The sequence below is a fragment of the Dermacentor albipictus genome, chromosome 6, assembly GCF_038994185.2.
Source record: "Dermacentor albipictus isolate Rhodes 1998 colony chromosome 6, USDA_Dalb.pri_finalv2, whole genome shotgun sequence".
NCBI lineage: Eukaryota > Metazoa > Arthropoda > Arachnida > Ixodida > Ixodidae > Dermacentor > Dermacentor albipictus.
In genome coordinates this window covers 70,426,368-70,442,406 of record NC_091826.1, presented here as the reverse complement: position 1 = coordinate 70,442,406, position 16,039 = coordinate 70,426,368, and the positions used below count along the sequence as shown (strand labels likewise).

The following is a 16,039-nucleotide window of genomic DNA, read 5'->3' as shown; positions in this document are numbered from 1 at the left end:
AAAAGTACGCTCAGGAACGCGCAGAGCCAGCCACATGATGTCAGGGCACGGCCGCGACCAATGATAACACCCCTTGCCGCCGTGGGAATCCCCCGCACCCATCGCGACATTGCCGGAGCTCGGCGTAAAGCCAATGTAGCGGTGACCAACGGCACTCTCCAGACACGCGCGCGCGTTGTTTTTGCTTATTCTGGGACCCGTGCGTTTCGTTTTTAGCTGAATCTTTGGTTCCGGCGACACGTGCGACTTTTGACTCTACACACACGCACGCACAACACACGCTGCGAGACAAGCCTTTCGTCTTACGCCGGCTACGTGCAATCGCGGCCTGCCCCCCTCCTCGCAGCTGCAACGAAAAACGAGTTCCTGTTGCCGCTTCACCGCTGCTTTCTTCCTGTGGTCGTCTTTATTTCAAGCGTCGGACGCCGCGTTGTTCGCCGTCCATTCATCGCTTCGGGGAGGGGCGAAAAGTCTGTGACGTCGTCGTGACGTTTACGCGCGGCGTCAGAGCTGGCTGGCTTCGCTGGTTTCCGCAGGAAGCGCGCGTTGCCCTCTCCGCCCCCTCTCCCTCTGCGTATAAAGATGGCGGCCTCCATGGCCGCTCTTTCATTCGCGCGTCGTCTGCTTCAGCGCGGAGCGTGTTTCGTGGTGCGTCGTCGTGGTCGCGGCAACGTTTGGTGAAAACTTTCTTTTTTTTCTCTGGTTTCGCGACTCGAACCTCGTCGGCACAAGACGGAGCGCTGCTACAAGGAAGGATTTCGGTGGGACCGCAGGCGCCGACATGGTGAAACGAACAGACGAGGTAAGCGTCGTTAATCTAGCGCATTTAAACTGCACGAACACCAGCGGCGGACGATCGTTGCAGACGATCGAAAATAAGCAGACGGTACCAGCTGTTTTGTCAACTATGGTATGATATACTGGTTCGGGAATATGAAGAATACAGTGAACAAAATTAACACATTATTTCCTCTCTACAGAGACAGCAGGTCAAAGCAATCAAAGGTGCACTCGTTTCAACTGCCTGTTCATCCTCCATAACGTTTTTGTCATCCAACAAAATGAACAATCTTTCATGCCCTAGCGCACATGCACTAACGAAAGAATGCCCAACGCCTTAATCCCGTCTTTCGAGAGAACCGCGCATTCTGTCGCTGGATATACTATCGCTATCCTTTCTTTCTTTCCTTTCCCGTCACATTCGTGATGTAATGCTAAACAGAACAGTGGCTAAAGAACGCGGCTGCTGTCGACATTCATTCCATGTTTAACAGAGGAGCCGGCTGATACACATTCCCACATTTATTTTACGCTTCGACATAAGCAAGATGCCCCCTTCCTTCTCGAAATGTTCATTCATTTACTTAAATTCGTCGCACTAAAGTAGCGTTCGGAGACAAGCAGTGCGTTTCATCCAAGTAAAGGGATAGATTGATGCCTAGGCCATTGTTGAAGACTTCAAACTTATTTTGATCACCTGAGTAAAATGTTCCATCCAGCGCTCAGGGGGCAAGCAACTTTTTTTTTTGCGTTCCACTCGCGTCTTAATGGAAAGCAGCAGAAGCCCCAACCAGAAGACGAACCCGCGACCTGGCTCGCAGCACCAGCAGAACGCCGTAGTCATTGAACCACGCGAAAGGAACGGGAAAATAGCAAAAGGAAATAGAAGCACAATAACTGATCTAAACTCTTCTTTGATACCTAAAATCGTTTTCGAGAACAAAAACAAGGCTTGCGTGTTCTGGTTCTTTTTGTTCCTTTTTTTTTTAAGGGCTTCCCAGAAAGTCATCTTGCATTGCGCCGAAGATTAGCAGCGAGGTCGAATGACCAATCCCCCCACCCCACACTCCGAACCATCATAAAGAGCAAGCAACATATTCCTGCGAAGGCCAGCCGACCGAGTCGCCACAACGAGTTATAACAACCTGTTCTACAAGGGCTTCGAAGGCCGGTTTTTTTTTTTTTCGGCGTACCCGCTAAACTAACGTGCCGTCACGCGTAATGCCAGAAAAGCGCAGCGACGAAAGTACGGTTGGGTAGCGTAACAAAAAAAAAAAAGAAACTGCCTTTCCAGGTATTAAAGAACGTGGCCAACGAAAGTATAATAGCGCGTTACACCTCCCGTGTTGCAGTGCGACTGTAATCGAGAAGCAGGTGGATTTCCAAGCGCGTTTAGTATGCGCTGCCTCGTGCATCTTTCTGTTCTGTTTCGTCCTATAACTCGCTGGCCGACAGTGACGTCGATTTATTAGCATGATTTCAACGGTGCGTATCACTCGCCTAAAAAGCGCTAGCTCGTTCCGCTAAAACGATATCGGGTGTTTCTTTTTTTTTTTTTTTTCGCGCGGTGGCCGCTTCAAACTGCGACCAGTTGCGTTTAAAAACCAGGCCTACAACGGCGTCTTCGCCACACGTGTCTTGTTCAGCTGTCTTGTCTAGCTCACCCAGCTATTGGAAAAGGGACACAGCGCAAGAAAGAGAAGGACACAGCACTTTTTCCAATGAATCGCCAACAAGCCCAGGCTTCCACGCTACCCAGCCATACTCTCATGTTAAAAGCGACCGCAGTTAACGCATCTTACCATGGTGCTGTATTGATAAATTACCGCTCTGAATTACGAATCACGTGCTCTAGTCCTATTGCCTGCCGAAGTTGCTTTTGTTGAACACGCTCCGCTTCGAACACGTTAAGTTCGAGAGCGGTTCGGGCATCGCAGTTCTCAAATTTAGCTAGGCCGTTAACTGGGCGGGATGGTGATTCGTCTTCTCGCGAAAATTTCGCCGACGATAACGATACTCCCTGATGCGAAATTCGAGCGCAGCTGTGTACGTGTTTTCATTAAGCGATGCATTGGCTGGCGCGGACGATCTGTCTCGGGCGGCACGTTGCAAACGCAGTGATGTGTAGCGCGACTGCCTCGCTAATCGGTAGATCGCAAGAGGCAGCGCGCGGGTGACGCGTGGACGCGATTCCCAGGAGCCGCCGCGGACAGACCTCCGCTCATGCAGCGCTTTGTTTGCACGCAGACGACGCGCGCTACTCTGGCGCCATCTCGTAGCCATCGTTGCCACAAATCCCGTCTTGCGCGGCACTACGCTTTTCTTCACGCGCTTTCGCCATACCCTCCTACTCCGCTTTGCGCCTCGTGGTTCCGCTGCACCCTCCCCCACCTCCTTCCTCCTCGCGCTCTCTTCGCTATCGCCGTCTTTCATCTACCACTGAGTTCCGCGTTCGCTTTCATCCTTCGCTGTGTTCGTTCGCTCGGTTACGAGAGACAACGCCTGAGATCTGCGTTCTAAAGCCTGTTTCGCATGCAAGCGATTGAGCGAATCGAGTGAACAGCGGCTTGGCGCTGCGAAGCTTTTCGCGAGGTTTCGTTTCACATGCATTGCCGCCGCGCGTTTTCCGCCGCTGCGAATAGCAATGTTGCTGGCAAAAAACACGTGATTTTCAGCCAGTTTCAGTAGTTTGCGACTACCAACATAAACATTGCTTTGTCCCTGCCTCTCAAATTTTTACTTTGTACATACATATCCTGCGCTTAGCAATTAACAATTCGTTGAAAAGCTCTCTTGGCATGTTGCCCGTACTACGTGCAGCAAGTAAATAAACATCGCCCTAAGCGCAGGCTTTCCCGCACTAGTACACCTCTGTTCACGTGGCGAAGCGGGCCATTCGGAAGCGGTGCTGCCGCTCTGCCGCTGCGATGAAATTCCAACTTGCCCGAACCTCGGCGCTCCCGCCGCTTGTGCCGCCGCCGCCGCTCGAAACAGATTTATGCGGCGCGGCGGCAGGACTCGCGAGCATTTTCGCTTGCATGTGAAACAGGCTTGAAACGGCGTGAAACTGCGGCAGCGTGTGCACTATCGCTAGCCCAACGAGCAGGCAAAGTACAAATATATGGCGCTGCTCGTGCGGTGACCTCAACCATCTGTGGAGAGAGGCGGCCAGTTGTTCGATTCGCACGAACTCGGATTTCGACAGCTCGAGACTGCCGACAAAATACGGGTTGAAGAATTACAGCGCCAGGCCAGCTTCACTCTGCTCGGGTGAAGCCGAGCTGCGGGCGTTCAAACAACACGTGTACGGGCGCCGCGTCATGCAGAGACGGAAGAAAGACACAAATGGACATAAACAACGAAACAAATATACTCTCGCTGACGCACATCAGTTCGCTCAAAGTGTCAACATGGTGGAATTCGACAGTATACAAATAACCCTCAATTATATGAACTTTAGATAGGCATTAAGAAGGATTATACAGCTCTTTAGAAGGAGGTCGTCTGTGTGAGGTGTTATAAAGGAAAACAAGAATGGAACTCACTCTGCAAATAGAAAAAGTGCGTTATTGGATTGACATGGCTATGTAAAGTGTGAAGTTTCGGATTATCACAGGAAAACAAAACAGCAGAAGAAAACTAATTTTTAAGCGTAAAATGTATGCAAATTTCTTTCAAGGTAAGAGTATAGGAAGTTCAGTGCCCTTCTTGTAGGACGTTCCAAGTATGAACACATGCAAATCATTCGCCTTTGTTGAGGTCAGCGACAGCAGAATAGATCCGTGTAACGCCAGTGATCTTTTAGCGCACAGAAAAACCGTTCCAAGGATAAAGGTAATCTCTGTGAGCATCGAACGATAGTCAAGGAGCACCAAAGAGACTGTCCGATTTTTAGGGCAAATGGGAGTGCTGACAACTTTTTTTGTGCAAGAGTGGCAGTTTGTCCCATTGATTGATTCCATTTAGAGAGTGTTATTTTTTTACTCGCTCCAGGGGAGTACTTCATTCGAGCCGGCTGATAACAGATTTAACATACTCCATCGGGGGAATATGGAGAGCTCACTAAAATGGAGTCGAATATAGAAAAAGCAGTTACTTCGACATGGAGTCGCCAGTTCGTCGTCGGCTTAGGCTTCGTTTTAGAGCGCGTTAAAAAGATCACTCATTGCTAGCACTGGCAGGAAAGTTGTCAGTTGCAGAAAAACTAGACTTCTCAAACGAAGGATGAACAAGCTGCGAGTACGAAGGGTATGAGCAAGTTCCGAAGCAGGCGGTGTAAATGCTAATGTAAATATCGAGGTGGGCTTCAAGAAACAGGCTTAACGCCGGGACAATAAATAGCCGTAGCTGCACGCAACGAAGAAGTGAGGGAGTCCTTTTACACCGTCAAGCCTGCACCGATAATCGTGTTCTCTCGTACGTCAACTCAGCGAGTCGGAGGAAAGGGAAGGCATCATAATGCGTCTGTATGGCGAGGAAAGCTGGTAAAATGAGCTGACACGGAAGGTTGAGTCCTTATGCATATTTGTGTAGACCACCTGACACCCCTCATCTTATGAATGCCCTTACCGCATAAGGCACCGAATTACTAGTTCCCACGTCCTATAGGCCTCGTGCACTGCAGCTTCAAGCCGTGCATGTAGCGCCCTCTGTCGCGGGTGACGGCGATTATAGGTTGGGGGTGAATGCGAAGTGGACGCGTTGACAACGTAGGGGAGCATGGCGCCTCGTCGCGTGGTTGTGAAAACCGGGCCCAGGAAAGGCAATTCGCCGTATTGCTGCGTTAAGGCTGTCACAAAAGCTACAGGAACACTGCTGGAAAATTGCCGCCGATCAAATTCTACCGTTTTCCTTGGAAATCGTATGAGACTGAAAGAAGACAGAGGTGTATCGCAGCTGTCCGCCGAGCAAGGTAAACACTATCGATTAATGCCAGTATAATGTTGCACATTGGGCTTCTTGGTATATCATGATGGAGGCAAAGTAGTTGCGCGTCAAAAACAGAACAAAAGAACACAGACAACACACAGCAAAGCGCCAAATGTGTGTGTCGTCTGTGTTCTTTTGACCTGTTTCTGATGGGCTGCGCCTTTTGCCTTTATAATGCCAGTCTGTGCGCCTTATGTATTCAGACACGTTATCTTCTTGTTATCTTCTTGCTTTCTAACAGCTCAGAGGGAGAGCTGTGGCAACTGAAAAGGAATGAAACGCGAATATGCAGTGCTCACTTCGTGGGAAACGAGAGAAGCAACATCGCTCAGCACCCAGCGTACATTCTAACAATATTTCCACCTGGCTACAAAACATGTCTCAGTTAAAACAAGTCACATGTATTTAAAATTAGAAGTGTATGTTAATAAAAAATCAAACCTCCTTACGGCAGCCTGGCCCTTGGTGATTTCGGCAATCTCCAATATTTGATCAATGTTTTTTTGACGAATTGTTTGTAGAAATCTTTTTCAGGGATAGGCATCTTTGAGACCATGTTTTCACTTTTCAGAATAAAAGGAGAGGTCGAAGTGACCTTTAGCGCACTGTGTATGCTGCCCTCCTTATCTAGTTTTATTTTAGCAACTCTCGGTCGAAGCTGTCGTCTGCTAGATGTGCCGTCGACGGCACCTGGATCATGTCCCTGCGCTCCTCAAGCTCCTTAATGGCACAATTTACACCTGCAAACTGCGAGAAAAGAGCTGCAGGGTTCACCATCTGCAGAATTAGTTTTCGCGAAGGTCGACTTGCAAAACTGATTGCGTCAATCAGCGGCAAAGTCGCATCACACACACACAAAAAGTAAAAAAACGAACTTCCCGTACGGGAAAAGACTTCCTTGATTGATTTTTTGACATCGACGTTGGGACGCGATGATGGTTTCTTCCATGCGCATGGAACATCCGTGCACGTTGTATATTCGTATTCATTTACGAATATTGCCATGGCCGCGGCGTGCTTGCACCAGCCTCCGCAGCCAGCTTTGCATGTACAGCTTGCGTGCAAAATATTTCTGCAATTTTCTGACAACTAAAAAAGAAAAAAATGAAGTGGTTAGCGATATTGAGGCACTTATTTATTTATTTTTTTTGAAGAAAGGATTGGTTCACCTCAAGACGCACATCGTAGTCCACGCTTTTCGAAAATCTGGGCGACACATTTGCCGACGATGTCCGACGGGCCTCTTGCGTTCACCGATTCTTCTCTTACTGCGTAAACGTGCCTGCTATAGTACAACCTCGCACCCATGCGTAAGCAGCTCTTCTTGAAGTAGCCATCGATATTTTCTATCTTTAGAAAGCCGCAAAACAACACACGCCGATCACTCGTCAACGCCATCTCCACCCATAGCGCAGTGCGCGGCGCGGCCGTAAACAGTAGTGCCCCCAACCTGAAATCTCCTAGGATGGCCGCATGTGGCGCTGCATGTACCGGTACAGTGGCGCCGCGTAACCAGAGCTCGAGGCCTATAGCTGCGAGAATAACGCTGCATTATTGTGACACGTCCATCGGTATAATTCTGCAGTTTACCTTCAACAATGGAGCACTGACTTTACGTGCGCCGGGTCACTGGTCGACTTATGGCCGCTCCCCGAAATTCGCGACAGCTGAGCGGTCGTGTGGAAGAGGCTGCGCGCATCGCTGCGTGACGAATTCGACGAAGCAGTTTGCAGTGGTGTGTCATTTGCCGTCGTCCTGCAAGGGCGCGCGCTACGTTCGCTGGCCACGTAATTGTGCCTAATTACGCAGTGGAAAAGGGGGACCTGGACCAGAGAGACACACCTGTGTCAGTCGGCGAATGTGTGCCAAGTTCAGAGCCCGTCCGTTGCGTTTCTACTTTTGCTCTTAATGTACAGGCGCCGTGCGAGCGCATATGTTGTGTGCATGTGCCCAACAAACGGGCGAAAAGCAGAAGTCGTATATTCGGGGCCCTCTTTGTTTCTTCTTTCTCGCCGCGGCTGTATGCAACTTCGTCGAGGTTTGTCCTAACGTTGGCGCAACGTCCGAGCTAAATGTTAAAGCAGCAACCACATGGAACGTGTAGTCGGCGCATTTCGGGCGCCGTTCGGCGTCGGCGCGTCTATTGCGCGTCACACGATAGTTATTCATCTGTCACGATTGGCATATATAAATACTATAACTTGTATTCATGTGGAATACATTTCACATGTCCCAGTGTAAAAGAGATGGTACACCAGCTTTGGACGGTGTATAACGCCGCAATAAAAGTTCAGAATACGTTAGATAAGGTTACCGCTGAGCGGCGTCAACGTTCCCTGTATTCGCATTTCACGCGAACGGGGGAACGAATTATAGTTAAGCCGAGAAAGCATCGAAACCAATAGTTTCTTGGGCTAGTTTGCCATGCACATGGTTAAAGAGCGCAATGAGAGATTAGGGAGAAACGGAGAGATAAAACAAGAGAGGAATGCCTGAATTTCCTAGCTCTGTCCTTGTTTCTTGCTTTTTCGCGATGTTATGCATATCACACATTTTAAGTAGTCACGAAGAAGATTAGTATATCGTATCTTGTTTATGCTTGCAAACTTTCAGAGGTCTCTATTTATCAGATGTGTGAGCAGTCAAAGCCGCGCCTTCTTAAGAACCTTGCGTGAATTTCACCTATAACATTGAACGACATAGTTTACATGCTTGGCACTCACGATATTTGAATCATTTCAGAACCATTCCTTGAAATCTCGTGCACGGCCATGAGGTTCTGCACGTTACAATTGACAGTCAAGACAACTCGCTCGCACTCTGACTGATTACAGACCTACCGCAGCGTCTCCTGCGGCGTGCTATGTCGCCGGTTCAATTCCTTATCGCAGCGACCACGTTTACATCGCCTTTATGGCAGCTGTCACGCGTTAAGATTTCATTAACGCCTTGGTTTTTGTTTCCTCGTCTCCTTGTCTTATTCGCGCTGTTAAACCTCAGTTCTGAGATTTCAATGCAGGTTAAAGAAATTCTACGCTGCTTGAATCAATCCACAGCTGCTTATCATTAAGATTAACCCAGGGGGCTTTGGGAAGCAGAATAGCCTGAGTCAATACAACTTGCATTAACGTCACCTAGCCTCTACTTGTCCTAAGATAAAGTTGGTTTCTATGCTATGATTACAAGTGGGCGCAAAAAAAAGAAAAAAACACAGGGCAGAGAAAAACATTGACCACACAAATACGCATTTATGCGTCCGATCCTTTTCCTCTTCTTGCGTGTTTTCTTTTTGTTGTTGTTGTTCTTTGCACTTTAAAGCTATTTACAAACCTGCGTGTTCGCACACCTCAAGTTCAAGACGTCTAAAACAGATATATTGTTTTTTTCTACTAAGTTTCAATGTCAGGTGACCTTGACTCTAGAGCTGAAATGCACCTCTTTCCTTCGCTTGACCTATGACTATTCCGTGAAGGGTATCGTTCGCAATATTGTCTCTTGCTCAAACCCGGAATTTAGATGTACCCAAGGCTAAAGAAAAGCGAAACAAAAAGCGCGAAAATATCTAACCTTGACACCCTCGGTCCTCTAAACTCTATGCCTGGGTATCAGCTACTGTTCGGTCCCACCCAGAGTAAAAACCTGCGGCAGTGTCTTGCACGCGCACTTGTGCATATATCTTATCTGAGACCGCTTTTGATTAACATGGCACTTCGCGTAGCATACGAAAAGGCACTCCGCAAAGATCTTCGCGTTGCCTTGGAGCGCCTGCCGTGAGTAGCACAGCGGTAATTCTCCTCAATTGCTAACCGATAACCTAATCGCGGAGTTCCTCTTATCGAGGAAGTAAACAACCGGGACCGTTTCGTTGCTGTGACCACGAGCCCAGCAAACATGCAACCGCGGTCGTGGCCGGCTTCTGACGGCACATCGATTGTATCCACTCGAGTCAAGGCACCACGGATGCGATGAACAATCGAATTGCTGGGCACGGGACCAAGTGTGCTGGCGTTCGACCGAGTGGACCGAAGTGCAGAATTGGTTCGGCGTTCCTTCTTAGACAAGAGGGAGGGATGGTGGGTGGACCAGATGCATGGATCGGTAGGTCGAAGGAAAGCTACACGAACACGTGAAAGATAAAGGGTGCGCAAATAAAACGGGCGAAACTGTGCGACTGAGTAGTCAGGTGTCGAAACACATCTCAAAGCAAAGAAAGAGATACCAGTCGGCGACAAAGGGTGTGGATGCGGATGAAGAAGGGTCAATTTATCGAGATATGACCATGAAACGGGAGCGATAAATGGTGCTCAAATAGAGAGAACGAGAATATGACCGTAGAAGCTACATCGGAAAAAGAAATCGGTAGATAATTTTGCGGAGTGACTTAACAATTCAGAAATTTGCAGGGGTATACGCGTATTCACGTGATAAAAGACTAAGTACCATGGTACGAGGGCATGAGGAACTATGGAAGCGACAGCTCTCTTTTCACTAAAACATGCACCGTGTTTATCCACGGCGCCATTATGAGGCGCGTGCCTTAGAAATGCAGAATACGTCCTTTAATGGGAGTGTATGAAGCTGGCAAGAGATAGAAAGAGGAAAGGGGAAAGGCAGGGGAGGTTAATCAGAGGGGAAGATCCCGTTTGCTGCCTTACGCTTGGGAGCGAGGGAGGGAGGGGGAGTTAAAGTGACAGCAAAGTAGAGACAGAGAGAGAAATATAGGGCTTACTATCATCGCACAACACAGTAGCACTTGTGGCACTACAAACATCAGTTCAGGCTACAGCCGCTTGTACGAGTCTGTTGTCAAGAGTGCCCTCGTCGCCCTTTGCTGCGACGGCCTGTGGTGTCGGCCTCTGTAATGATGTCCCCTGTTAAAGGTCTCTGATCAAAGCGCGCTGTCGCGATTGTGAGTGATCGTCTCTGCAACTTGTGGCGAGGACACTCCCAGAGGAAGGAGAGGGGGCCTGCTCTATACGACTGCATAGAGAGCAGATGAAGCTTTTGGAACCCTGCATGGCTCGCTACTTAAGGTGTCCTGGGCCAATTAGTCATGGGGAACTCGGATCACAAGAAGGAGATCCACAGAAGGGTTGCGCGCATGCGACTGACACTATACCAAGTATGCCAAGTCACGACCGCCACCTTACCGCTATCCTTGAAAGCAAAAGTGTACACTCATTGCATCCTACCGGTACTAGCACATGGGGCAGAAACTCGAAGGTTAACAAAGAAGCTTGCGGAAAAGTTAAGGACCGCGCAAAGAGCGATGGAAAGAAAAATCTTATGCGTAACGTTAAGGGACAGGAGGAGAGCGGTGTGGAGCGGAGAGCAAACAGGGGTAACCAATATTCTAGCTGACATTAAAAGAAACAAATGTAGATGGGCAGGCCATGTAATACGCAGGGAAGCTAACTTGGAGCATTAGCGTTACGGAATGGGTGTCAAGAGACGGAAAGCGCAATCAAGGACGGCAGAGAATTAGATGGTGTGATGAAATTCGGAAATTTGCAGGCAAAAGATGGGGCGAGCTGGCACAGTGAAAGGGTGATTGGAGATCGCTGGGATAGGCAGTGAGTCCTGCAGTGGACATAAATGAGACAGGATGATGATGCCGATGCCATAGGGTGGGGTTGACTGGAGTGATTCATAAAAAGCGAAGCACCACGACGAAGCGAGAAATCACTAAATAAATGTCCAAAGAAAGTTCAGTAAACTTCATATCATCAAGAATCGATAAGCGCGTACAGTCGACCAAAAAGGTTTACGGACCACGGGGTCTCAGAAAATGCTAAATATACGAGCAGCCTTTAAAAGTAGCCAGTAAAACCGTACATCACAATGTTGTTCGCATATACCAGTAAAGGCTGGAAATGAGAATACCAGGCTGCATTTGGAGGCTGCGGAGATATTCCGCTTTTTGTCAGGTCTCTTGGTCCGTAAACTTTTTGGTCGACTGTACGTACAACAGCCCAAAACACCGTAAGAAAGACAGTGAGGCCTCCTTCACCCGGAGTGGCGCTGTCCTTCGTGTCCTTCGTGCATTCCAAAAAAAAAACGACTCCGACGAAGATGTTCACAAATACGTAGCACACAAAGGCATTTCCGCTTGTTTTGCTGCGGTTAAAAAGTGCACTGCTCGACACATTGCCTTGCTTCGGAGCGTAAAAGCAACGAGCTGGGCCGGTTGGTTCGGCTTGACAGAGTGAATTCTTCCGGCAGAACGGTGAAAGACGCAGAGAGGGACAGAAGAGACCGAACCGCTAGATTATCGTTAAAGAGGGGTTTACTTCTAGAAAAGACGACGTATACGTACATGAAAAAAAAAAGCAGTAAAAGTAGTGCAGAAATTTTGAACACGTGCGGCGTCGGTCAAAGCACGTTGCAGACATTCCGTTCATGTTTGTGACAAGGACACAGACGTCGTGCTGCGACATGACGATCGTCTGACACGGCATGGGAGAACGTCCTCACCTCCTGTGTGAACAGCACGTGAGGGCGTTCTCCTATACGCTGCGTCACACGGTCTCCTGTGGGAAAAAAAGAGGGGGAGGAGGGGGTGAGGTCCCCGAGGATGCGTCTCGCGTGCCTCCCAGCGCGCCTCGTCTTTTTGTCTGAAGCAGCGATGAAAGTGGAATGACGCGCTTGCTTCGACTAATGTCCTGTTAAGAGCCGAGTCGCGGTGCCCGGACCAGCACCGGGCCTGCAGTGCGTGCAGGGGGACCGTGCAAGAAGACAGGGAGAGAGGGCCGGGCAGGTTTTTCCCGGAGGCTGTCGCCGGAGGCGTGCATTTCCACTTGACCGGGCATGTGGCGCTCAACACTGAAAGGGGGCAGGAAGAGTGAGGTCAAATCACGAACGTCGTCGGCGCGTGCAAGGAAGCCGCGCTTCTTAATAACTTTATTTTTCGCTTCCAGAACCCCTTCCCCCCCCCACCCGTACCCTTCCTTTCATGCTGCCCTTCCTCTCCACCTGCCTAACCCTTTCCTTAATGGTCCCTTTGGTTTCGGCCTGCAGCACTGCGGCTTCACCTCTTTCCAGCTCACGGTCAAGGGAGAGGGCTGTCGTCCCCCTTCCCCTCACTCCTCCCCCCCCCCCAGTTCGTTTGACCTCGTATAGTTGCCGGCACGTGCTTTGGGGTCGGCTCTCGACGTGGGGGGGGGGGGGGGGGGGAGGTGCAGGGGTAACCGTGACGTAATGCGACCGCCACTCGCGAAGGACTTGGAGGCAAAACGAAATGTAGGCAGGATGTGTCCGAGAATTTCTTTCTCTTGGGGTTTGCCCCGCCGTGCGAGACCCATGCCGTCATATTTATGCCTCAGTAAATGCGCGCAGTGCAACACGAGTTGCACGGCTCGTCCGACTCGAAGTGTACGTCACGGTGGTTACATAACGTGCCTCAGACCGCCATCGCTAATCTTCGTCTCTCTCTCTCTCTCTCTCTCTCTCTCTCTCTTTTCTTACTTTGGGATACATCAGCAAACTCTTTTGTTCCACACAGGCCAATTAGTCCGTTCATTTCCGTTCGATTATTTACTATTACAACGCTAACGAGACGTCTGCGCCTTAACAACGTCGCCTCTTTCGTCGATCGAGGACGGCCGCCGATGCCCTTACTGTCCTCCCCCTCTCCTGGCTCGCTCGCGAACTTAATGCCTTTTCTTTGTTCGGCTTCGTTCCACGCGCTCTTTGTTGGAAGCGTCTCGCGTACAAGCCAGCCCCTCACGAGAATGTCATAAGCCCTGCTTGTCGTGTCTCACAGGAGCGATACGTGTTTCTTCGCGCTCGCGGTGCAGGACTTCGAAGCGAGGCGACAGCATGCCTTAAAACTTTTTGTGCGCAAACAAACAGGGACAAAGAATAGAAGAAACACAAGGACGAGCGCTGTTTGTTTGCGCACAAAAAGTTTTAAGATGAATCTGTTCCAACTAGGCCAACTCGCAGTTATGCGACAACATACCTGTTGTCAGGGTGGAAGCTAGGAAAGAATGGTTTCGGTGGAAGGACGTCGAATGCAGCCAGCTTCGTTTCTGAGCCGAGTGAAATCGCATAGCCACAGGGAAAAACGGAACGAAGTCGTCGCGGTACGCTGGGGCAGGTTCGACGTCTGGGTTGACGGTGACTCTGGGGCTGGTCGTAAACAGTGCTTGACAAGACTCCCTGACGAAAGAGCGCAGCCATCACGTGCGTGGCCTGCACAAACACGATTCGCGTATTTTCTTTATTTTATTTTTATTTTTTCAGCGTCGGGAGCGCGACGGAATGTCAAGGGAACACTCGTGGTTATTTTCGATCCGCCGTACTATCTCCTCGGTCGCAACACTGCATTTGCATCACTAAACCCTATAATTACCGGAGCCGTATTCTGTCTTACCAAATCTTTAGTGCAGTGTGGCGAAAGCTACATGTCGCTTAGCCAGTCGAGAACGAGAACTGAAAAAAAAAAGGGCTCGCACAATGTCCATTGCTAGTCCTGTCGTGTGCGACGGCTGTGAAAGGAATTAAGAATGACAGACTGAGTAGCCGAGTAATCTGCGAAACGGCATTTTTGCTCTCAATTACGCTAGAAGTTGTCATTACTGCTTGGCTGTCGGCAATCGCAGCTTTCATTTTAGGACATGAATTGGCGGAGACGGAGTAAGCGAAAATCATCAGCTTAACGCGAACACCTACTTACTTTTTTTTTTACTATAGGGGCACTATAGCGCCACAATAAATGAATTTGCACTAATAAATTGCTGCTTCAGAACTACATATTCATCCATTTGGCTGGGCAAGGTTGGTTATTACTGGGAAAAAATGAAGAGCATGCTTTTATTTCTTAGATGTTCAACCGAAACGTCACTGCAATGATGTCAGTGTGACGTCACGAATTTCAAATCATTTTCTCGTACTTGAGTGGTAACTGGCCCTGAGCAGGCACAGTCAAAACATGTGACCTCATGGTGAGCTAGAGCGGCAACATGGTAGCCATAACCAACGGTGTATTTTCTCGCCTTTTATGCCCCTTTAAGCATGGCCTCCGAAAACGTGCGGCACGTGCTCTCTCTCACACTACCCAACACGAGATCTCGGAGGCCATGCTCTAAGCATAGTTCCCTACAAAAAAAAAATTACTGAGGTAAACTGGCGTTGCGATCGTACAGCTCCAATAGGAATGATGAATATAGCAAATGAATTTGTCTTGTCTTCGCCGCATCAGGTATTCTTGTGGCGTAAACCTATGACGCTGTCCCTTTATAAGTTAACCATAGTGATCATAGTTTTATAAACGCAGCCTGGCAATAGGTTTCCTCTCGCATGCATAATTATTGCGAATGGTTCCGTGTATAACACAATATATTGCTGAAAGTGATCAAATTGCTGTACGTAGCGAGAAGTACGAAGTCTATGCAAATTCCTGTATTTAACCATCATTCACATGCTGGTCAGCCACCTTGCTTGCAGCTCCCCTAGACACTCGCGCCAGATTTCCCCCTAGGGATGATTGTAGGAAACTCAATTGTTTATTTTCTTCATTTTTTTTTTCTACACTCGGGCATTACATGGTGATCCAGCTTCGCGGTTGTACGATCCCAAGAGTTATTAAGTAACGGTAGTTTTTATTCTAACATTCTCTAAGGTGTGGTAATGGCGACAAAAAAATATTTCGCGCATTTCGTTGTCTGTTTCTGTTACGCTGGACCGGCGTACCAGACGCGTCAGCGTCCTCCCAATTCGACGGAAGTCATTGGTAACGTCCGCCGCTTTGCCTTTTCGCAGAGCTCGGGGATTGATTCGCTATCGACTTCGTGGACAGCCGACTCCTTCCCTGACGCGTCTCACGAGGCAAGTAAAACAGAGCACAAATAATAATAATAATAATAATAATAATAATAATAATAATAATAATAATAATAATAATAATAAATAATAATAATAATAATAATAATAATAATAATCGCCCCGGTGTGCTCGATGGTCATTCATTTTGCATGTAACTGTCATGGAAAACGTTCCAACGCCAGTACACCCCACGGCACATACATTGTGGGTAGGACGCCTTTCACAAAAGCAATCCAATATTTCTAAAGCGTGTCACGTGATGCACCGCGTTCAACTCATCTAGCAGCTCTCACGAAAAAAAAAAAAAGAAACCCTGAAGTCGTGCTTCAGACGTCGCTATAAATAAAATAATATATAAAAGCGTCAAAAAATAATATAATATAAAAGAAATAATAAAAAGTAAAATAATATAAAAGCGTCAGCGAGTAAAGGCGGAAACGTCGGATACCGTTCACTGCATTCCAAGACTGAACCTTGCGGTATAGTGCATTAGTCGCACGGCTGG

At 48.6% G+C, this 16,039-nt stretch overlaps 1 protein-coding gene across 2 annotated transcripts in view; it reads left to right on the top strand.

Moving 5' to 3' along the window:
- Nucleotides 1–457: 457 nt before the first annotated feature.
- LOC135910485 (sodium-dependent proline transporter-like) overlaps nucleotides 458–16,039 on the top strand; it is a 65,043-nt gene continuing 49,461 nt past the window's right edge. The window contains exons 1-2 of one of the 2 annotated variants that reach the window (XM_065442523.2): nucleotides 458–802; nucleotides 15,472–15,537. In XM_065442523.2, coding sequence (XP_065298595.2) covers nucleotides 782–802; nucleotides 15,472–15,537 — 87 coding nt within the window. In that variant the 5' untranslated portion in view covers nucleotides 458–781. The remainder of the gene's footprint in view (nucleotides 803–15,471; nucleotides 15,538–16,039) is intronic. The other variant, XM_065442525.2, reaches the window with a different exon arrangement.